The 23,842-nt window shown below is 38.0% G+C and overlaps 1 protein-coding gene across 3 annotated transcripts in view; it reads left to right on the forward strand.

Annotated features, from left to right (window-relative positions):
* The first annotated feature begins 418 nt into the window (after positions 1 to 418).
* Positions 419 to 23,842, forward strand: part of LOC139936069 (E3 ubiquitin-protein ligase TRIM56-like) — a 29,616-nt gene continuing 6,192 nt past the window's right edge. Inside the window, exons 1-3 of one of the 3 annotated variants that reach the window (XR_011785889.1) lie at positions 419 to 503; positions 1,976 to 2,160; positions 14,977 to 15,052. Coding sequence is in view for 1 of the 3 variants with exons in the window: in XM_071930794.1 (XP_071786895.1) it covers positions 17,970 to 19,227; positions 20,096 to 20,709 (1,872 nt within the window). In the remaining 2 variants the exon portion in view is untranslated. Of the gene's footprint in view, positions 504 to 1,975; positions 2,161 to 14,976; positions 15,053 to 15,924; positions 16,019 to 17,964; positions 19,228 to 20,095; positions 23,207 to 23,842 lie in introns of those variants that run through there. The other 2 variants (XR_011785890.1, XM_071930794.1) reach the window with 2 other exon arrangements.

A 23,842-nucleotide genomic window follows, 5' to 3' on the forward strand; every position in this document is an offset into this window, starting at 1 on the left:
TTTCCTTTAAACTTTTTGGGGTCAGCCGTTTTCAATATTTTATTTTGCTAATTACCCCGACAAAATTTTTTGAAAACTTTCAAGTCTAAACTAAAATGTATCCAGTCTCCTCAAACGTTGAAGCACAGAACGTCTTCAGGTTTGGATATATTGTTGTAAATATGACCCCAAAACGTTACTACTAAAACTCTTGTTTGTTTTAGTTTGGTGCGCCCCTGGATGGAAGATCCAGGCAAACTCATTTTACCTCCCTCTAGTGGCGCAGCAAGGCCATGGGCATGGGAACAGTCTACTGTCAGATGTGGTACCCAGCCTCTCTTGTCTAGCTTGTTAACATTACACTACTATACAATGGTCATGTACAACTAATTAATGTATGTACATGTAAATCTACATGTACATGTGCGCAAACAGAAAATCACGAAACAATTGACTCCAAAACACACCTCTGTTTTGTGAGTTTTGGCGCTGAGTTGAGAGACAAACATTCAACAAAGTAACAGGTAAATTGTCACTTGAAATGGTAATGTACATGTACTTCAATTTGTTCATAATTCTCTGTTCCTTGCCTCTCTTTGTCACGTTTTTTAGTTTTTATTAGTTAGCTGTTTAGTTGGACTACCGGCCAAGTCCGTTGCATAACGCGTCAGTGGCAGGGTATGGGTCAGTGTATCTAGCCCCGGTCCAGTACTTACTGCATACAATACAATACATGGAGATGTAGTGTCCTGGTATTGGTAGGCTAGTCGGACGTCAATGCCATCGCACTGACATTCTAAGAATAAATATTCTCTACAATGTTAACACACAATTTTGTCCGCAATTTGTTTATGTTTGTACCTGTTTGAGAAGGTTACCATTTTGTATACTATAGGCATGCATCTTTTTTTATGTATGGACCGATTGATGTTAGTCTTAAATTCAGACCCTGATATTTTTATAAGTGAAAGCTATTTTGTTTATTTATGTAATAAACTAGAGGTACCTGGCATATGATATCTTACACAATTTTGACAGCCCATGCCTTTCAACCAAGTTGAGGTAAAACAAAAGTTGGTGTAATGTTTCCTGAAAGGATGCTTTGCCTTTGCCGACTATAAAATTCAGATTCAGATTCAGAACATTTTGAGTATGGAACGTCAGCGTCAACACTGGTCAGCATTGTTGATGGACCTCAACAACCACTTAGAAAATACAGGCTAGGTATATGTCCAGGTAGTGGGGATGTTTACAAATAATTACGGGAAAAGAAAATCAAAATCCTACAATAACAAACTAAAATGCTAACTTCCCTTCTGTATTTGTTTTCCTTAAAAAATTTCAACAATTAAGAAACATGTAAATTTATTAATTTTTTTAAAAATTAATAAGTTAAAAAAAAAGTCAGGTGAAAGGTTCAAATAGGGATTGTTTTATAACAACAACAGCTGCAATACCTAGTCAACAATATGAGTAATCAGTGTTTCAATTTTCCAGCAAAGGAATATTTTTCCTAAAACGTCAATGTGTTTGCGCGATGTCCCTGAATTTTCCAATCGGCATGTTAGTTAAATGTTTGACTTGAGTCGTACCCCCTCTGTTGTCCTCTGGCAGAAAGGCCCACTTCAATTTGTTCACGGATGAGTGCTGTGATTACAGGAATGATAGCGCCCTCTAGCTGTGACAAGGTTTTTTCATGTCGGACATTGTTTTATTCATTTCTCAAAAACTTCAGCACCTCAGCAAGTAATATTTCCAGGGAAGCTTTCTACATCATTATTTTAAAACTGTGTAAGTTTAATGTAAATCTGTCAACATTGTGTTTTGTGTCCTACAAAAAGTACATAGACCCTTCAAATAAAACAAATGTTTTTCGAGCGATAAAATAAGACAAAACTTGACACCTTGTTTGCTCACTGGTTTGTGTGACCTTCACAACAAGTAGCATAATCTTTCATATTATAACCTATTTTTGTCAACGTTGTTGTTTTCATAGGTGAGCTTGGTTATCAGTTTGATGTACATTTTCTGCATCTAGAATGGGTGAGACTCAAGAGACTGTGGACTGGTGTTGGGCGCTTCAATACCAAGATGTGAATGTGGAACCTTACTGAGGATCCAGCCTGTGACTCACACAATCATACCATCATATTAACCAGCAACGTCTCCTGTGTACCTCAGGTGAGTTTAAAATGTTTCAAAGTTTATTTCTTTAACATGTTTAAAGACTCTGGACACTATTGGTAGTTGTCAAAGACTAGCCTTCACAGTTGGTGTATCTCAACATATGCACAAAAAAGTAAACCTGTGACAATTTGAGCTCAATCGATTGTTGAAGTTGCGAGATATAAATGAAAGAAAAAGCACCTTTGTCACACGAAATTGTATGCTTTCATATGCTTGAGTTTGGGACTTGAAATTCTAAATCTGAGGTCTCGAAATCAAATTTGTGGAAAATTAGTTCTTTCTCTAAAACTACATTACTTCAGAGGGAGCCGTTTCTCACAATGTTTTATACTATCAACCTCTCCCCTTTACTCATTACCAACAAACGTTTCATGCTAATAATTATTTTGAGTAAATACCAATAGTGTCCACTGCCTTTAAGGGTTTGGGGCCGTTTGCTTTAGGGACAGTTACAGGAGTAGAGGAAAACCAATGACAGATTGGTCAAAGGTTCACAAATGACAGTGGATGAGAAGTGTGTGTAGGATAATCAGTTAGAGCTGCAGCCAAAGAGTGAAAAGGAGGACAATAAGGCCCCCATTGAAAGTGAATATACATCTGGGTGTTCAGACATTAAAAAACTCTGTGATGTAAATGAGTGAATTCCATTTTTTGTACCATTTGGGTAATAACTGGGTGTTATTTCAAGATAAAGGAAACACAAGCCCATTGTGACACATTGAAACCAACAGAGTGTGCGTGGGTACAGTACCAAGGCTCTTGTACTTTGTGCTTAGATAGCCAGATACTAGCATTGTTCATGGCACTGTCGTCTGTATCTAATGTATCTGGATCCCAGGATAGCTAAACATTTACTCATATATGGCAAAGAACACACAGACTGAAATACATGCATGTAGTGCATGTATGTACATGTAGACCAGGGTTTTCCTGATTACCTTTAAAAGGCAGTGGATGGACACTATCGGGTAATTACTCAAAATAATTATTAGCATAAACCCTTACTTGGTAACGAGTAAAGGGGAGAGGTTGATAATATAAAACATTGTGAGAAATGGCTCCCTCTGAAGTTACGTAGTTTTCAAGAAAGAAGTAATTTTCCACGAATTTGATTTTGAGACCTCAGATTTAGAATTTGAGGTCTCGAAATCAAGCATCTGAAAGCACACAATTCCGTGTGACAAGGGTGTCCCCCCTCCAATTGGCCTATGATTGCACCACAAAGCAAAATTTTCCCAAAGGGGGGGGGGGGGTGTGAAGGGTGGGGGACACTATCAAATGTTCCCCTTACCCCCCATGTTTTTCATTTCAGGTGGGAATTGAACCCACAACCTTTGCATTGATAATTCAATTTTCCCAGGCCCTTCAACGAGGCCCTGGTACCCACCGCTGTAAAGGCTTTATGCCTGAATGCTCTTTCGTTGACAGATTTGTGTCCCCCCCCTCCCCTTCCGCATACAAAAGGAGGGGGTTGTGAAGGGTGGGGGGCACTATCAAATGTTCCCTTCCCCTCCATGTTTTTCAGTTCAGGCGGGAAATGAACCCACAACCTTTGCATTGATACATGTAATTCAGATGGCTTACCACTAGACCATTGAGCTAGCCCGTAAGCCCGATGGCTAGAGGCAGTTCGAATCCTACATGTTTTAGCAGTGAGTGCCACAATTGGGATCAAGATAATGATTTTTATTTACCTCACACCGCTGTGTATTAATTACTCAGTACAATGCCTCACCCATAGCAACAAAAGGTCGCAGGTCCTGTGCTAACTAAGACTAATGTAAGAAGAGCCCAGCAGCCGATTTTATGAAACGCTTGAGTTAGGACGAGTTATTCGTCCTAAATTATGATGGTTCAATGTTTCCTAATGCTATGGTTACGAATCTTAACTCGGCTAAGTCTAATCGTAAGTGAGGAAGAGTTTGATAAAATTGAAGGGAGTTAAACTCAAAGCTTAGAGAAGGGGTTTGCCCTGGTGTTTCTGGCAAATGGCTTCTGAGTTCACCACAGAATCTTAAATTCCCTTCTCAGTGCTGCATAAAAACATGGGCGTCAATCAGAGGTTGGGGGTACAGTGGTAGGGGACATAATATCAGATGTCCCGCCCATGTTTTTGATCACCTTTATCATGAAACTCGAGGGCATATCATTCCACTATGACAAGTGTCCCCCGTCAAATTGGGCTATGATTGCACCACAAAGCATGATAAGTGCAAAATGTTCCCAAATGAACCCCACACTGTAAAGGCTTCACGCCTGAATGCTCCGGCGTTGGCAGATTTGCCCCCCCCCCCCACCTGGCCTAAAAAAAGAAAAAGGAGGGTGTGAAGGGCGGGGGACTCTACATGTATATATCAAATTTCCCCCCCACTGTTTTTGACCATTTTTATCATGAAGCTCAAGTATTGCACTATGTCAGACCAAACCCTGTGCCATGGGCATCAATCCTGGGGGCGACGGGGGACATGCCCTCACTTTTTAAAGGGTGTTGGAAACTATATCAAATGCCCCCCCCCCCCCCCCCCCGTTTTTGACCAGCTTTATCATGATGCTCAAGTATTGCTCTGAGTAAGATCAAAGCCTGTGTCCTGCCATGGGTATTAACCCAGGACGATATCGAAAATTTTGACTGGCGATATATCGTCAGGCAAATATCGCCGATATGACGATATATCGTCGAAAATTGAAAGTACCCTTCAGAAGGGGACAACAATGGCTCAATCGCACGCTAAAAACAGTTTTACCGCAAGGACGAAGACAAGACAAACAAAACATGACTGTTGTGTATAAAAAAAATATATACACAAAAAAATTGACTGCGTAAATTAGATAAATTTTATTCAAACCGCCTTGATGAAAATTACTGAATTAACATTACATCCATATTCCATGAAACAGAAAACGTAATATTTTTTTGTTTTACATCACTGAATCAATTAAATCATATTTGTACCTCAATCGATTGCGATCTCTAGGAAAAACCTGGTGCCGCTATTTTTATTCCAATGCGTTCACAATCATCACTATACACGTGCATGGATATTCACAGTCGATTCGCTTGTGTTGGTCAACTCACCGTCAACACGACCATTGCTATTTTATATAGCTGTATGGCCGAAACAGTTCCAAATGCAGGAAAGCGCCCTCTGTTGTCCATGATGTACAATACAAGCTATGTGAAGAAGCAAGATGGCGGCCGACGGCTTTTGCTGCCTCAAGATAATTTTTTTCACGATAAAAAAACCCTCATTTTATTACCGAAATGGAACCAAAACTAGTAAAAATTCTCTTTTGTCTAATACTTTACATTTCTATGACTCTTTTGTGGATTTTAAATATATTACTGGAGGTTTTGATGGTGAGTTTACAGCACCTAGCGAGTTGACATTGAGTTGACGGCAAGTAGTTGGACCCGTATTTTCAGTGCGTCCGACATGGTCCGACATTTCCTGACGACAACGTGTTGATTTCTGGTCAAGGGAATTTCCCCTACAGCTTTGCACCCACGCGTGGGCACGGAAACACTCGGTTCATTCATCCCCTAATAGTAACTTATAAAAATAACCGTGGGATCGAGGTGATAGATACTGCTACGTGGTGATTTCTGGCCAAGGGAATTTCCACTACAGCTTTGCACCCACGCTTGGCCACGGCAGCACTCAGTTCATGCATCCCCTAATAATAAAGTACCATAATAACAGTTGGATCGAGGTGATAGATACTGCTTCTGGTATTCACACAGCACAAAAATGGTTCAAGAACGTTGGTCATGCTTCAGCGCTGCAAAGAGACACCACCATGTCTAGATATGATGATGTTTACAAGGTATGCGTTCAGCCACAACTTTCATTCGAAGTCGTAAAAGACGGCATCAGCCCTAACAAATCTTATTTACCCGTGGGAAAATACTCGATATTTTGACAGATATCGTCTATGAAAAAAAATATCGTTTTGAGACGATATTTCGATAAATTCAAAACCAACATCGATATTGGCGATATTGTTTTCAAAATCGTACCGTGGCGATATTATCGTCATATCGTCTAGGCTTAATGGGTATCAATCCTGGTGGGGTCGTCGGGGGGGACACGGTCCAACTTTTTATAGGGTGGGGGACATTATATCAAATGCCCCCTCAGTTTTTGTTAACTGGTATACTGTATATATTCAGCAAGTGCCATTACCAGACTGTACTTCTAAAGTCTTGTAGATAGTGTATGTTCATCATACAGTGATGCTCTTTTTCTGTCTGTCACTGCCGCTCTGTAGCCCCCTTTGCTACATATAGTTTGAGTAATGTTGGTCATTTCTTACCCAAGTAACTTCATGCCCAAGGCTGTTATTAACTGTGTCCCTTTTAAGTCAATATTCATTGAGATGTTTTAAAATTAGAAAATTAAACTCATTCCAAAATCCGAAAGGCGCAAATTATACTGCTCATATTTCTAATGCATATGATTCTGTTTCAATCTGCTTTGGCCTTTAATTGGCCTAAGATTGCACCACAGAGCATCTATTATGAAAAATATTTTCCTAGGCCCTTAAGCAACCCAAACCCATGACATAAAGGATTCACGCTCGTATGCTCTGTACAGATTTTGCCCCTCCTCCCTAAAATTTGTGTTTAGTTCCACCCTTGAACATGCTGGTAATCTATAAGAGGCTCTACTGCTGCTTTAATTTGTGAGGCTTCATATTCAGTTTTGTTAATCAATTATTCATCTATAATTGGCCAAAGATTGCACCACAACATTTTCCCTGGCCCTTATGTAGGCCTCATTTCTCCATCTTTAACAGATTTTCCCCAATCTTCCAAATCTCCCGCCCCCAACCCCCCCCCCCAAAAAAAAAAAAAACTTGCAATGATTGGGATGAAACACTGATCCCCCCCTCCCTTGGCGATGATTGGTATTAAACGCCGTCTGAGCACTAAAATATGCAGAATTAATATGCACACAAAGCTGTAACTGAGTTGTTTTTTGTGGAAGTGTCGTGGCCGAGCGGGTAAGAGCACCGCATTCAAACGGATCAGCAGAGTGTGGATTTGAATCCCCAGCTTTGAAACTTGTGTCCTAAGCAAGACTCTCAACCATTGCTTCGTCCTTCGGATGGGACTTTAAGCCGTTGGTCCCATGTGTTATGTAACTCTTGTAAAAGAACCCAGTGCACTTATCGAAAAGAGAAGGGGTTCGCCTCGGGTGTTTTTGGTCTGATCGGCAGCAAACTGCGCCACAGCATGTTGTAAAGCATTACATGGTGCTATCAGAATTAGTTCTCATAATTTAAACATCTTGCAAGAAATACTGTATGTTACAGCGCCAGGAGCGTCACTAGGTGACGGATAAGTGTGCTATTATATAAGAAGCCACAATTCTTATTCTTATTTTATATCATAGCAAAATGGTTTACCAAGTGGCTTACAATAGACTTTCCCAAAAACTCCAACTTCTGAGGGACTAACTTGTACTGCAACATTTTTACTACTGTACATGTGTACTACTGTACATGTGTACTTTTAAATCATGTCAGATGAATTGAAAGGGTAAAAAGATATCTCTAAAAAGGTCTAGATTGCACTCGATAGCATCTGCGACCTAAACATTTTCAGGGCGCTAAAGCAGGCCTCGGGCCCCACGCCATAACTGCTATGACATTACAATGTCCCCCCATCTTTCAAGACAGATTGACACCCATGCTTAAAAAAGTTACTTATTCAAGAAAAAAAAAACCTGTTGTGCTAAAAGGTTTAAAGCGAACCCCAGATGCCTCATATAGCATCACTGTTATGACTTGATGTTTGGTGCCCCCCCCCCATCTTTCAAGGCAGATTGACAGTTTTACACCCATGCATAAAAAGATCTCTTAATTGAAACATGCAAAAAAAATGATTGTGCTAAATGAGACTCCAGTTTTGGGTTTTATTTTCTTCCTATTGTTTGTTAACTTTCAAATGGTATTCAAGATGAGGTGGTGCTGTCTCTTAGATTTCCCAACTGTGGTTTTTCCAGTCCAGATAAAATCAACAAATAAATAACACGTAATATAGGTACTGGGCTAATGATGTACAAACTGTGCACAGAGCTACTTGTTGTTATAGTCAAAGATCAAACAAATTATTATTTATAATGATCAATGGCCAGATTATCAGTTTATTGGTGTATGGCTATTGATAATTAACTTGGACTTTCAATACAAAAACACTTTGAAGTATGTCTACATGTAGGTTTGTTGCTACTGTCAGAGCACATCCAGTGAATATTGTATCCATTGGATTAAAGTATAGGCGCACTCTTTAGAATACCGATTTAAAGAAATCCCATGATTTCAGTTTGTAGTTTTTTGTTTTTGTTTCTTTGTCAAGCTGTAACATACAGTACATGTAGAGTGCGTTTGATTAGCTTCCCATCAGTGTATGGGTAGAAACCAAAATTAATGTTCTTTATCCCCGATGCAAATAACATCTCTTATATCGTTGCGATACCCGCTGCAAAAAAAAATAGGATTCGATATGCTTCTAGCTACCGGGCAACCTCGGTACTGTAGTTGGTAAGACACTGCTCTAGAATTGCAAATGTTGTGGGTTCGAATCCCACCCGAGTAACATGCCTGTGATATTTTTTCACAGACCTCGGGGAAAGTACTGACTACACAGTGCTAACACACATCGGTGTAAGGGTAAAAAACCAAAATTAGTGTTGTAGTTTTTTTTGTTTTTTTTTTCAAGCTGTAACAAACATACATTGTAGAGTGCATTCGATTAGCTTCCCTGTGATATTTGTTCACAGGACTCAGGAAAGTACTGAGTATACAGTGCTAACACACATCAGTGTATGGGTAAAAAGCCAAAATTAATATTCTTTATCCCGCTGCAAATTTAACAATGCTTATAGCTTCCCTTGGTCGACGCGCGGTGCTCACTTGGGTGAGCCCCTGACAAGAGCAAATCAAATGATCACTCACCCTCTCGTGGTGACCTCCATGCACCTTGGGCCAGCCCAGAGTGACCTATCCACAAGCAGGTCACATGGGGCTGACTCAGGTGAACCCCTGGAATGATGTCAAAGCCATTCCAATGTACCGGGGACAGATCAGGGTCAACCCAGGGAAGCTAATCGAACGCAGCCATTACAGGAACATTCAAGATTTGTTTTCTTGCTAACAAAACAGTTGCTGGCAGTGCAGCAGTTTATATAATTCGTCGTTGTACATCTAACTGGACAAATCTGTAGAACGAGAAGTAAAAAACACTAATGCCTTTTGCATGACATCTATTTGTATAAAAAAAAGTAAATAAAACGATCAGCGAGTGATAAACTCCAAACGGGAAATTAGTTTTATTTGTTTCTCATCAAATATGACATTTTAGACAGTAATATTTCAAGGGATGTTTGTTACTATCATCTTCATTAGACTGTTTAAGTATTATGTAAATCTGTGATCTTAGACGATTTTTGTTCTTACTTGCCTTATAAGCATGACAAACAAACTGTAATAGGGTTCAGACACAAAATGAAATCAAAAAGTTAGGCCCTATAATGGAATTTCATTTAAGAGGATTTTTCCAAACTCGTTTAAAATGTTGAACACACAAAGATGTATAATCGATAAGGGGCATCTTTTATAAGAAGGCTCACGTAAATTGTTTTTAAAAATCTATGTAAAGGCTGCCAAGGACTGCAATCAAATCGCTCGAGAACATTCCCGGACTTGGAAACAACCATTTATAATGATCAGTTATCAAGATCATAAGTTAATTGGAAAATGGCTGTTGGTAATGAACAATTGTGGACTTTAAATACGAAACTTTAATTTGAAGTACTTGTACATTTAGGGGTCTTGTCAAAACTCATCCTGGACAGACCACAGGACGAGGCTCGTCCATGTCACATTTTTGTCGGACGGGCCACAGGATGGGTGTTCATATGGAACAAGGTTTCACACGATGAAATATGTATTCCGTCCGATACACAGTGCCAAAGGCACCCCACTGAGCGCTCTGTGGTTTCACTGGCTCATTAAACACTAGATAAACAAACCTGGGGTTTGTGGTTTGGGGCAAGTCTGGACTGACTGTTTGGAGGTCACTGTAAGATTATACTAGCATAGCTCATGTAAACCGTTAACAGTGTTTTATTCTCCATTCCTAAATTGGTAGGTTTATAAAAATTAAACTGATGAAAAATATAAATATCAAAAGAAAACTTTTTGCAATATTGGTGAAATTATCCACCATCTTGAAAAAAATAAAACATGGATGCTAATCATGGCCACCCGTTCATACACAGGAAATTCCCTTTAAAGATTTGTACCCTTCAAAAATGGACCATAACACTCCAAACTTGTTTGATCGTGGGGTGAGGTTTCCAAGGTTATTTATTGTCTAAATTACTTTCAGGATAACTTCTATTCAATCACGATACATCAAAAGGGGTACATCATTGTAAAGGTGCTGTTTAATAACATGGAATTCTCAAATAGTTAGATTTTAATCTAAAGATTTTAAAAGGGGTTGTCCCACTAGATAACTAAGTAAGCATTTATTGACGCAGAAGAACAAAATAGACAATAAAGACAATTGCAATTTTGTTCACAGACTGAAATAAAAACGTTGAAACCCATCCCGTAAACAAGTTACAAGTTGAAATGCACAGAGAGCTTATATTAAGATATGACCAATTTGTCTGTAGTAAATACTCAAGGTCATTGAAGCCCAGTGTGAAACCGCAAACTGGCCCTCGGAGACCCCCTGCTTGTTTTCCAGTAGATAGCAATCTTAACACTCTGCGGTTTGTAAACAAATGATCCCTGGTGAAGGCCAGTCACTGCGAGCTCGTCCTATAGCCCGTCCGATAAAGTAAGCACTACAAGGGAATTGAACATGGGACAGAAACCTGGTCCTGGACGGCTGCCCGTCCGTTGGCTGTCCAGGATGAGTTTTGACAAGGTCCCTTAGGTCTGTTATCAGCTACTGTACATGTTATTGCATCCAGTGATTATTGTGTACATTAGATAAAAGTAGCGCCTACGTGTACTCTTTGGAATACTGATCTTAATGTTTCTCTTGTTTTCAGTATTATACGTTTCTTCTTTAGGAAGAGTTTTACACGTTCCAGCAAGCTCCAGGGTTCCTTTTTCATTCTTGTTGCATTCAATTATTTTGTTTTGGGGGGCATTAGAAACTCACATTGTAACATTTTGACACTCAGTTTTTCCCACAATGTTCAAAACATTGAGAGACTTGCCACAGTGTATCTGGCATGGTGTACTGCAGGTTATATAGGATGTTATATACATCTATAGAGCAAGGACCAGCTTGCTCTATGGTACATCACATAGGTCTAATAGTTCAACAACTTAACATGCCTGTCTTACAAGGTAATAAGCACTGTGAGGCACCCATATAAAAGGTGCTGAAAAAGACCTTGATAAAACCTGAAATGTTTGAAGAATAAAGTCCCCCCCCCCCCCCCATTGCTGCTTTCTGGTTGTATCACAAACTTGTGTGTAATCCATTGGCTATACGGCAGTTAAAGGTTGTATGGCTTATGACTGTCACCCACAAGCAAAGGATGTTAACAAAACAGGGAGACCACCACCTACATGTATAGCTCAGTTGGTAGAGGGTGTTGCATTTTTGCAGAGGTCATTGCGTTTTTGAAGAGGTCATTGGTTCAATTACCGCTCTATAGTCACTTTGTTTTTGTTCGTCTAAACGAATGAAATGAAAGAACTGATGTTCACTGTATATTGTAAATGTACATGTACATGTTATAAACTTAATATAATTAAGTAAACGTTGTAAATTAAAAGAACATAATTTCCACAACCTTTGCCACATTGGCTGGAGTTCATTGGTTCCAGCTCCAAATGGTCCTCCAAATTCATAATTTAATCTTCATCCAACCTTTAGACAAAAATAAATAATGTCTGTCTTGAATGTTTGATATATAACACCATTTACATGTAGGCATGTTGTTTACGATTCACAATTTGTGCTCTTTTTAGGACTTGTGTTAGTTACCTTCTTCATCAGTTTTGAAACTTGAAAGATTACACTTCAATTTCTTTCCAAAGAAGTTAATTAAACTTACCAAACTTAAGTAACATTATAGTAAGACCTACACTGTTATTTCGGTTGTGTTAAATCTTACACAACTTGTGTAAAATTTTACACAACCCCTGTTTACTATATGAACCTAGCAACTGTTGTGTAAACGGTTTACACAACCCCAGTTGTGTAGTTTTTAAACAACAGTTGTGTGATAATTGTACACAATTATGTGTAAAAGTTTTTTACACAACTAGTTGTGTAAACGGTTTACACATTAATTGGTTAAAAATATTACACAACTTGTGTAAAATTTTACACAACCCCTGTTTACTATATGAACCTAGCAACTGTTGTGTAAACGGTTTACACAACCCCAGTTGTGTAGTTTTTAAACAACAGTTGTGTGATAAGTGTACACAATTATGTGTAAAAGATTTTTAACCAAGTAGCTGTGTAAACAGTTTACACAATAATTGGGTATACTTAATTACACATCATTTTGTAAGATTAAATTCTACAAAATTATGTGTAAAGTACCAAATTAGCTATTATTGTGCAAACTGTTTACATAACAATCAGTTAATTTGTTTCCACAATTATAGTTGTTCACAATGTATTAATATTTAGTTGTGGAACGCCCATTTTTAAGCAAAGTGTAGACACATAATGAGAAAATAATTCAGCAACTTGTTTTTAACGATATTTAAATGAATTTTATTGGTCAAAACTGCACCAATCATACATTCATTCATCACAAATGACAATAAAAATGTGTTGGTCACCAGCCAATATCGACCTCATGTTGACAAAATGACAAGAGAGAACTTGGCCAAGGCCAAAATGCTTTGCGCAATAGCAGGTTTTTAATATTGCTTGTTAAATATGTTTTTTTATAGAAAAACTGTGAATTTCAAGAGCAACACGCTGTGTCGTGTCACTCAGACAAACTGTAATTTAGTTATAAAATGACACAAAAAGGAATGCAACATGGCAAACAAACTGTCCACTTTTCAAACATCCAGCTTCCCCTTGTAAATACTGTTTTGCAGTCAATTGTACATTTTAAACTCTCCAATGAAACAAGTTCATCTACTCAGTCCATCCAGATAGTCATGTTGGTAGTTCCAGGGAGCTGGTTTTTGCTATTCTTCTTGCATTTCCTAACAGTACAGGCGTGTATTGAACAGTGTGGCTGATAGTTCATGATTGTTCCACATCCAGCACATAATAATCTCCATAGCTTGACGTTCAGAATCCAACTAGTACTCATCCTTAACTAGTTTGTGCTGTAGCAAGTTCCACCAAGTGAGAAGGATGAATGGCAGTGGCTGGTGCTTCAATACAGGAATGCTGATTATGTAGTGTTGGATATCTGTTACATGTCACCCTGTTTAAAAAAGAAAGACAACTTTGAAATAGTCTGAATGAACAGATACTTAAAACACAGAATCAAGTAGCTGAGAGTAGGCCTACAAAAAAAACATGAGGGGCCACTAGTTAGTCCCACCAGCACGACTTTAGGTTAGTGCTGATCCAAAGGGCATAATTGTTTTTCTTCAAGTTGCTTTGCATTTTTTTCACAATGTACGTACGAGTCTAAAATTCCCAGCAATGTTTTGCAGTTAAAATTTCTTTGCATCATACCAAATAATTCCATTATACCGAATAAAAAATTTCAAGCCCTTATAAAAGCCCAAATAAATATACTATTTTCAGCTAACTAAACAGTGTTTTGCAAGAACAATTTATGTCAAATCGTCAGAAGATATACAAACAAATGTCAATGAAAAATGTTCAAGCCTTCACACACTGCTGTGCATGTGAGACCATGGAGCACCCCGAAACACACGCGGTTTGTCTGTGTGCGTGGTGCACGGGGGGACTAAAAATCAATATTGTTGTACATGTACAATGTACTCTGAGTTGGAGATAGGTCGAGTTGACGAAATAGACATGATTGAATGATAGAACTAGTCGGAAAATACAGCAAAACTGACTTGAATAACTAACGTTAAAACTGTCAAACTTATTATTAAAAGTGTCTGCATTTATTGACCAAACTTCTCATGGGTTGATGTCTCTCTTGGGCCCAATATTGATCTGACTACGGAGGGTTAAAAATCTTATAGTTACATGCAAACTCTAAATTTTCGCTGCACAGTGTGCAGCGTTGTAACAATGGCCTTTACGATCCGCGTAACCCATTGTCATCGACGAGGTAAAACTTATAATTTTATGCTAATTTACTGAAAGCCAACTGACAGATACCCACACAAAATGGTCCTTATTACGGTACTCTTCGTTCAAACCAGTGAATTGTTATTTACTTACCGCCACAATGAACAAAACCTTCGAATCCTCGCTGCTTTTGACGTCGACAGTAGCGACAAAGTACGTCAGCCATTTTGTTTTGTTCGTTTTGTTTGCCAAGCAAAAGTACTTCGTGATTGGTTGCTTTTTGATCACGTGCTTCAAAGTTTACACAATAGTTGTGTAAATTCAGTTTTGGAGGTTTTATCGATTTATAATAATTACACAACTAGCATTGTACACAACTTGGAAATGAGTACACAACGTTGTGTACAAGTTACACAAGTTGTTTAAAAAAGATTTTACACAACGTTTTTTTACACAGCAGAATGACAGTGTAGTGTAATCATATTTTAATTTTGACATGTAAAATTGAAATACAATTGAAATAACAACTCCTTCCAATAAAGTGAACGTTGATTTATTATTCTTTTTTATTTGTTTCAAAGACTTGGTGCCGGAAAGAACTAAAGTAAAAGTAAAGGAACAAGAAGAAAGCTCCTCTTCATGTTTGCACATTGAACGGTAAGTGCCATACAAATGAATCTGACATTTCAAGTAGTGATGATTTGGTCCACTCTGGAGAAGTGTATCTTGACACATTCTTGCCTTAACCTCTTTAAAACATATTGAAGGGAATTTCAGTTTCCACTGTTCATTTAAAGGCACTGTACACTTTTTGGTAATTGTCAAAGACCAGTCTTTATTGAAAGATCGTTATAAATGAGTAGTTCAAGGAAATGGAAATTGGGGAGGGCTCCGACTGTCGGAACTGGGGGTACGTCCAAAGACCAGTCTTCTCACTTGGTGTATCTCAACATCTGCATAAAATAACAAACCAGTTTAAAATTAAACTAAAAAAAAACAATTTTTCTTACAAGTTGTGTGCTTTCTGTTCAGATGCTTGGTTTCGAGACCTCGGCTGAGGTCTCAAAATCAACTCAAATATTTAAGTGAGAAATATCTTCCCTCTCCAAAACTACGTTACTTCAGAGGGAGCATTTTCTCATAATATTTTATAATACAGTGACCAGACAATGGACAATGTGTTATATAGCTGTCTTGCTTACTTTTACTTTTGTATTTGCATTACACCTATATGCATGTTATAGACAACAAATCTTGTTGCGCAGCACAGGCAAACAGCAAGGGTAACTTGCTTCATGAAAGTTCACGTCAAGTTTAGTTAAAAGTTCTTGCACAAACACACCACAATAGGTTTAGCTTCAAGTATTTTAATCTTCACGGATGTACCAAGTTGAAAGTCCACTACTGGATTGATTGTTCTTTATTTGCTGTACATGGCTGTACCAGACATCCAACTCTAGGGACCTTTTGTAAATATCTGCTACGTGACTCTTGGAGTCAAAAGGTAAAACAATTTGTCGCCAGCGCCATTTTCGCTTGGAACATTGTTCGTGAGAAGACCTCAGTAGTACGCATAGCTGTGATCAGCGATATTTGACAGTGTTTACAGTACACAGGAACAAGGTGAGTGCAAATCATTAACAAAAATTAAACCTTTGCTCAAAACTCTGGGATTTGATAGGCCTACATGTTACTATTTATTTATTTCAGGAATTAGCCTTTAACAATGTACTCAGCTTTGTTAAAAAGTTATTAATTCACAGGCAACGTTTTTGTTTTAAATCAGAGGTTTGCATATGTGTAATGTAGATTCTCTGGTTTGAATTTAGAAATGCAATCTTATCTTCAGTTTATACATGTATGTGCCTCATGTCATGGTGTTAGTCAGAGGGGTGTCTGGGTGTCTTGTAGACTCCTTGGTTTGAATTTAGAAACTCAACCTCATCTTCAGTTTACATGTGTCTCATGTCATGGTATTAGTCAGAGGGGTGTCTGGGTGTCTTGTACACTCCTTGGTTTGAATTTAGAAACTCAATCTCATCTTCAGTTTACATGCGCCTCATGTCATGGTGTAAGTCAGACGGGTGTCTGGGTGTCTTGTAGACTCCTTGGTTTGAATTTAGAAACTCAACCTCATCTTCAGTTTACATGTGCCTCATGTCATGGTGTTAGTCAGAGGGGTGTCTGGGTGTCTTGTAGACTCTCTGGTTTGAATTTAGAAACTCAACCTCATCTTCAGTTTACATGTGTCTCACGTCATTGTGTTAGTCAGAGGGCTGTCTGGGTGTCATGTAGACTCTCAGGTTTGAATTTAGAAACTCAATCTCATCTTCAGTTTACATGTGCCTCATGTCATGGTGTTAGTCAGAGGGGTGTCTGGGTGTCTTGTAGACTCCTTGGTTTGAACTTTACATGTACACCATCTTTTGTTATAAAAGTCTCAACATTTATTTAAAGTTTATTGAAGAAAACAGTTTTGTGTAACTGGTATAAACAAGACTTATGTATATTTAATTTGTCATTTCGGTTCAAATATTCTCTTGACATTTCATGTTTAGCTTTGATCAAATGTTAATTACATCGTAGGCATAGGTACATTATTTGTTCTGGACACAATTGTAAAAAATTTAAGAGTTTGGACAAATACCCAGAAAGATATTATAACTTTAACTTTAATTTTAGGTTGATGGGTTTAACCAAACACTGATGTGTGATCGGCATTAATTAGGCATTCATAAATACCTCAGACAGTTTTGCTATTCCTATTGGAATAGGCATTCATAAATACCTCAGACAGTTTTGCTATTCCTATTGGTGGAGAGCGCGTCACGTTGGGGTGTATAAACCTATGATAATGACCAGTAACTATAACCAGCTGGCTTCCGCGTGTCGTGCGCGCAAGATTATCATGCGGAACGCAATTCATAGCTGTAGTAACAGCTCATAATCTAAGCGCGTGCGCATACACACAACCCACACACATCAAACAGATTCTTCACAAAGTTTTTGAAAAAAATATTTCAAACCTTGAATTTTCAATTATTAAAGTGTCTATAATTGTATTTTTGAAATGTTTTTTAACAAAAGGGCATTTATGAAATGGAATAAAAGAGTAGTGACTCGTTCTTAAACGTCCGTTTAAAACCCATCACATGACCGCCGACTCTGCCGACTTTTTAAACGGCCGTTGAAGAACTCGTCGCTACCCTTTTATTCCCTTATTAATTACAGGATTCTCATCACTCTGTGCTGGGATGCTCAGTGGGCTAGTAGTTTAGTTATCAGCTCTAGGATGCTGTGGGTCATGGGTTTGAATCCAACCTGAGGAGGTTGCTTGGGATTTGTTTCTGCATCACTCTGGGGAAAGCACTGAGTATACAGTGCTTATCACACATTGGTGAATGGTGAAGTACTTTTCTTTAGAAATTCAAACTGCTGAGTACAAGTGTGTTATTTGTATTGATGCCATGATCTATAAGTTTAAAGACGTGTACTAAAAGTGGTTCTAATAAACTGAATGCTTGATCTTATTTAAAAGTAATGTTTTGCTCCTTTGTCCCTGTTTTCAGATAAAATGGCTTCGTCAAACCCACCAAAGGTTTCAGCTCTTCAGAAAATTGTCCAGAATCATCTGGAGTGTGGTGTTTGCTATGAGCAATATAATGATCCCAGAGTTCTTGACTGTCTGCACAGCTTCTGTAAAACCTGTTTGCAGAAACACCAGTCTACCAACTACAAAGATGCTATGATGCTTATTTGTCCCGTGTGTCGAAAAAAGACACAACTTCATCAGAAAGATGTTCAAGCTCTCAAGACTAACTTCAACATAACTTGTCTTGCAGATCAACTGGAGCAGGTCAGCTTATCTGAAGACAACCAGTGGGTTTGTAAACTATGTAAGGACAAAAATGAGGCAACTCATTTCTGTTTTGACTGCCCTGCGATATTTTGTGCAAACTGCTACAAAGTGCACCAGAAAAGCCACACAGTAAACACTTTGAAAGACATTAGTGATGGGAAGATTGCAAGCAAAGATAGAAAACCAAAACGCCGTCCAGAATGCCAAACTCATGAAGGTGAAGTGATGTGGTTCTACTGTACAACATGTGATGTGACGATTTGCCAAGTTTGTACTGTCATAGATCACTGTAAACCACAACATGAGTATATTGACTGCAACCAAGCCTCATCCACATACAAACAGTCATTGGCTCAACTCTTTACTCCCCTTGAAGAAACCATGAAGAAGCTTGAACAATCTCAAGCAACTGCCTCAACAATGAAAGACAACCTAAACATTGCAGTTAAGAGAACCATGGCAGACTTGAAGAACAGAGCTGATGAGATCAGGGCTGAGGTAACAGCTCAAGAGAGTCGCATCATGGATGAAATAAAAACCATCCTTAAAGATCGGAACAAGAAATTCGAGGAATTTGAGCAAGCAGTGAGTGTGAACTTGCAGCAAATACAGCAATCACTGCAGACTGCCAAAGATGTCAGCAAGAATTCATTAGCTCCTGACTTCCTTGCAGTCTATTCTACTATCAGTCAGGACTTGAAGGAACTCAGAGATCAAAATCAACCCAAGATAGATCTGACCCTTTCCCATCTGAGATTCACTCCAAGGGTTTGTGACATCTCCCTTGGCAATCTGATTATGAAGGAGCCAAGGTGGGAGCTTTGTTTGGAGTATGATAAAGGAATCGGTGGGGCTGTGGATATTGACGCCTGTTTACCTGGGGATGGGATGGCAGTGGCAAACTACGGGAATAGCAGAGTGGTAATCTACGACACTAAGGGACACCAGAAGAAAACTATCAAACTACCACAACGTAAGTCCTTTACAATTTAATTCTTTAGTTAGAGGTGTATTTATGCTGTAACTCTCAGTTCAAACAGTTATAAAAGCTGCAGTTGATTAGTTGTCAGTCGAACAATATTTCGTGAAAATAAGTCACTACTGTCCAAAACTGAAACCAAATCTGAAAAAGTTTAATCAAACTTATCAATTCAAGTTAGTCATTAAAACCCTGCAGTGAGGGACCTGTTTGGTTGCAAGGCCCCTTTGGTCATTGTCATGCTGACATTTGTCCCCCACATGGGTTTTAAATGTTTTTTTTTATATTTATAATTCAAACAATTATAATATCTCAGTTTTTTGTTCACTCCGCCATGTATTGCCTGGGTTCATTTTATTTTGTTTTAAATCAGTTCCAATGTTGAGATTGATTAAATGACCTTGCAGGCTCTAGTGCTGTTGTTATACATACTTTCTACACGATCACTGAATCCACTCTATCTACTGTCATTCTGAAGATTTACATTCTTCTATTCAACACCATCAATAAAGAGTTTCTATTTCTAAATGAATGAACAAATAACAATTAATGCAATTTTTAAGTAAAGACTGAAAATAAGAGTCAACGAGACTATCTTCAAAACCAAAGTTCTCTTGATAGTAGTCACCTTGCTAGTATGAACAGATTACTGTTTATTGTCCTACTGTATTTCAAAGTTGCACGTAGGTGCTTTGTGAGTTATTAGCAAAGTAATACAGACTTTTCTAATATAGGACAAATTTTAATAAAGCAAACATATCTTTTGCATTTTTCACAATCATAAAATTAAACAGATTGAAAGTAATTTGCGAACTAATTATCATTGTATTGAGTCCTATCCATTTATTCATTTGTTTTTCAGGTCCATTGGCTGTTGCTGCATTCAAGAATCAGTTAGTGATTGTAGATGAGACCAACTCTGTCAAGATGTACAATAGGAAAGGCAACAAGATGTTTGAATTCCACACAGTGCCTCATAGTGAAGTGGGCAAGACATCAGTACACCTCCGCAGTGTAGCAATCTTAAAGGATACAATCATGGTCGGGGATGTGATGAGGTCAGTTATAACTAAACACAGATCCAGTGATGGTTCACTCATTGACACTGTTTCAGTTCAGACACCACCTTTATACTTGGCCATTGACAACAAGGACAGAGTTGTAGTCAGTGGTGGGGACAGACAACAAGTAGACATTGTCGGAATCGATGGTACTACACTATTCAGCATCAATCCAAAGATCAATAGTGGACAAGTTGAATCCTGCAATGGTGTATGCTGTGACAGCTCAGCTATCTACATTGCAGTGTGGAATGGGTTTGGCACTGGTCATATTCATCAGTATGACACTCAGGGTAGATTTCTCAGCTGTATTGCTCAGGGTGTGTACCTTCCATGTGGAATCTCATTGACATCAGATGGTCAGCAGCTTGCAGTGGCAGACTGTAAATCAGTGAAGATTTATAACAAGGTGTAATGTTTTCTGATTATGATGATACTGGTAAGAGAAACAAATGCTACAAGTACAACATGTACATTGCATGTAATGACCGAAGTCTGTCGATACAGCTCAATAAAAAACAATCTAGAATTGAAAAGAGATGTGTGTTATTCATTTCTTAATTCGAACAATAATTTTATCAGTTTAAATTAGAAGCTCACATTTAGTTTAATTGATTCATAACATCAGTAAAACATCCACGCAATTTTCTTATTCAAACCTAAACGTAGTGAACTCTAGTAGTGTTTAAGTATCTTTATTTTCTTAGGGCACCTACAAATGTTTGGCCATGTGAATGGACATGCAGGCTTTCACTGGAATTAATTTGAGTTGATTCATTTGATGTTTTTACAATTTAAGGCACTGGACACTATTGGTAATAATTTGTCAAAGACCAGTCTTCTCTACTAGTGTATCTCAATTTATGCATATAATAGCAGACTTGTGAAAATTTGAGCCCAATTAGTTGTCGAAGTTGTGAGATAAAAAATGAAAGAAAAAAAAACACTCTTGTCACACGAAGTTTTGTGCTTTCAGATGCTTGATTTTGAGATTCAAAATCTAGTTTTGAAGAAACAATGAGAAACAGCTCCCCTTTGAAAGAAAATGCTTTTTAAGAATCGGGTAATTTTTTACTTTAATAAAAAAACGTCATGTCTGAAGCCTTTTATTACGCATCTAGAAGATCACAAATTGGTGCAAAGAGGGTGTTTTTTATTTAATTTTTTTTTATTGCAATTATGTGACCAATTGAGCCCAAGTTTGCACAGGTTTTTTTATGTTATGCATGTGTTGGGATACACCAATTTAGAATACTGGTCTTTGACAATTTACCAAATGTGTCCAGGTGTACATTATGATCAAGTCATATAAATACAAACACTTATACATCAATTATAGGAGTTTGGTATTTACCTATAACAGAGGAGTTAACTTTAGTTTCATTGTATAATCAAGATTGTTTTCTGTAGAAGTGTCTTGGCCAAGTGGTTAAGAGCAAAGAATTCAAACTCTGGTGTGTGTGATCAGCAGAGTGTTGGTTCAAATCCCCCAGTCATGACTCTTGTATCCTTAAGCAACCTTGGGATGGGACGTACATGTAAAGCCATTGGTCCAATGTGTTGTATAATGCATGTAAAAGATCCCAGTGCACTTATCAAAACAAGAAGGGGCTTGCCTGGTGTTCCTGGCTGTGGCTGCTTTATGCATCGTACCCCCTTGTAAACCTTCAAGGTGCTACATTCTCAGAATTCATAACTTTAAATTTTGAAAAGTTCAGAGTTTACTTTAGTTTCATTGCATAATCAAGACTTTTGTATTTGTTAGAAGTAATTTTATTGCTGATACTTCCAACTACCGGGATTTGCTCTTATGTTAAAGGAATACGTTGCCTTGGATCGGAGAGTTGGTCTATAAAAAACATTTGTAACCGTTTGTTATAAAATGCATATGGTTAGAAAGATGTTATATAAGTAGAATACAATGATCCACACAAATTTGCCTCGAAATTGCGTGGTTTTCCTTTTGCTTTGCAAACTAACACGGTCGGCCAAGTTTGACTCCCATAAATGGCCGACCGTGTTAGTCAAGAGGTAAAAGGAGAACCATGCAATTTCGAGACAAATTTGTGTTTATAGACCAACTCGACCGGTCCAAGGCAATGTGTTCCTTTAAAGGCAGTGAACACTATTGGTAATTGCCTAAGACTAGCCTTCACAGTTGGTGTTTCTCAACATATGCATAACATAACAAACCTGTGAAAACTTGAGCTCAATTGCGAGATAATAATGAAAGAAAATTAACTCTTGTCGCACGAAGCTGTGTGCATTTAGATGTTTGATTTGGAGACCTCAAGTTCTAAATCTAAGGTCTCAAAATCAAATTCGTGGAAAATTACTTCTTTCTCAAAAACTTTGGCACTTCAGATGTCAGAGCCGTTTCTCACAATGTGTTTTACCATCAACCTCTACAAATTACTCGTCACCAAGAAAGGTTTTATGCCAATAATTATTTTGAGTAATTACCAATAGTGTCCACTGCCTTTAAAGGCAGGTGTGTTTTTAAAGACAAATACTGTATGAGTTTGCTTTTTGACCAATATTGGGAGTACATTTTACTTGATAATCAAGACTGGTTAACGCTGTTCATAGTGAATACAAAAAGTAGTTTAGGGAGCGTCTCAAAAGTCGGGCACGTTCCTAGCGCAAAAGAACGTTCCTGCAGGCATATGCCCGAAGGATCGCAACATCATGACAAAGTATACGCGGAGCGTTCCAAAAGACCGGTCCTGTGGAACGGACAAAAGCGGCGGGGATACTCTTGCGATCCAAAAAGAACGTTCCTACCGTTCCGACTTTTGAGACGCTCCCTTAGTTTGACTTAGTTTGAGTAAGTTTGATCTGTATATTAAGACATTGCAGTGGATTATTGCTTATGAAAAGTTGCTTGGATTAATGCTACTCGATCTCTAAAGCAAAGTACATGTATATTCAACTTTTGACATTGTTAATAAAACTTGAGATGATTCTTACTCTATTATTGTTTCTGTCAAGTGGAGATTTATTTTTCAATTTCTTTCTCCCTCATTTTGACTGTCTTGTACGAACTGCTCTGAGCTAAGAGAAAATTCCTTGTTTTAAAAATGTTTAAGAATAGTTGTTTTAAAAATGTTTAGGAATAGTTGAAGTTACTTTATGGATCTTGAAGAAGCTCAAAACAAATCAAGTTATACAGTGAGAATGGTTACCTACTTATATTTGTTGTCTTGTTAAAAAGTACAAACACCATTGGAAATAATTCCTTTAGATGTTTATAACACGGAGAAAGTAATGGCAGATTTGGAACGTTTATGCAATTATCTTTCTAAAGATGCCAATTTCAAACAATTTGACCCAGTGTTAACCGTTGAATATCAGAGTCCTTCGCATTTTGGTCGAAGCCAAGTGTGTCGTAGTGCGAAAACCGTTTATCAGATCGAGCTAAAATTTAAGCTTGTTGAATCGAAATTACACTGTAAACCATTCAAATGTAGCCATTCATTGATGTTTTGCAGCTCATCCCTTCCTTGGGTTTAGTGATGAGAAGTATTAATACAGCGCTGCTCATGATA

Source organism: Asterias amurensis, chromosome 4, assembly GCF_032118995.1.
Source record: "Asterias amurensis chromosome 4, ASM3211899v1".
Lineage (NCBI taxonomy): Eukaryota > Metazoa > Echinodermata > Asteroidea > Forcipulatida > Asteriidae > Asterias > Asterias amurensis.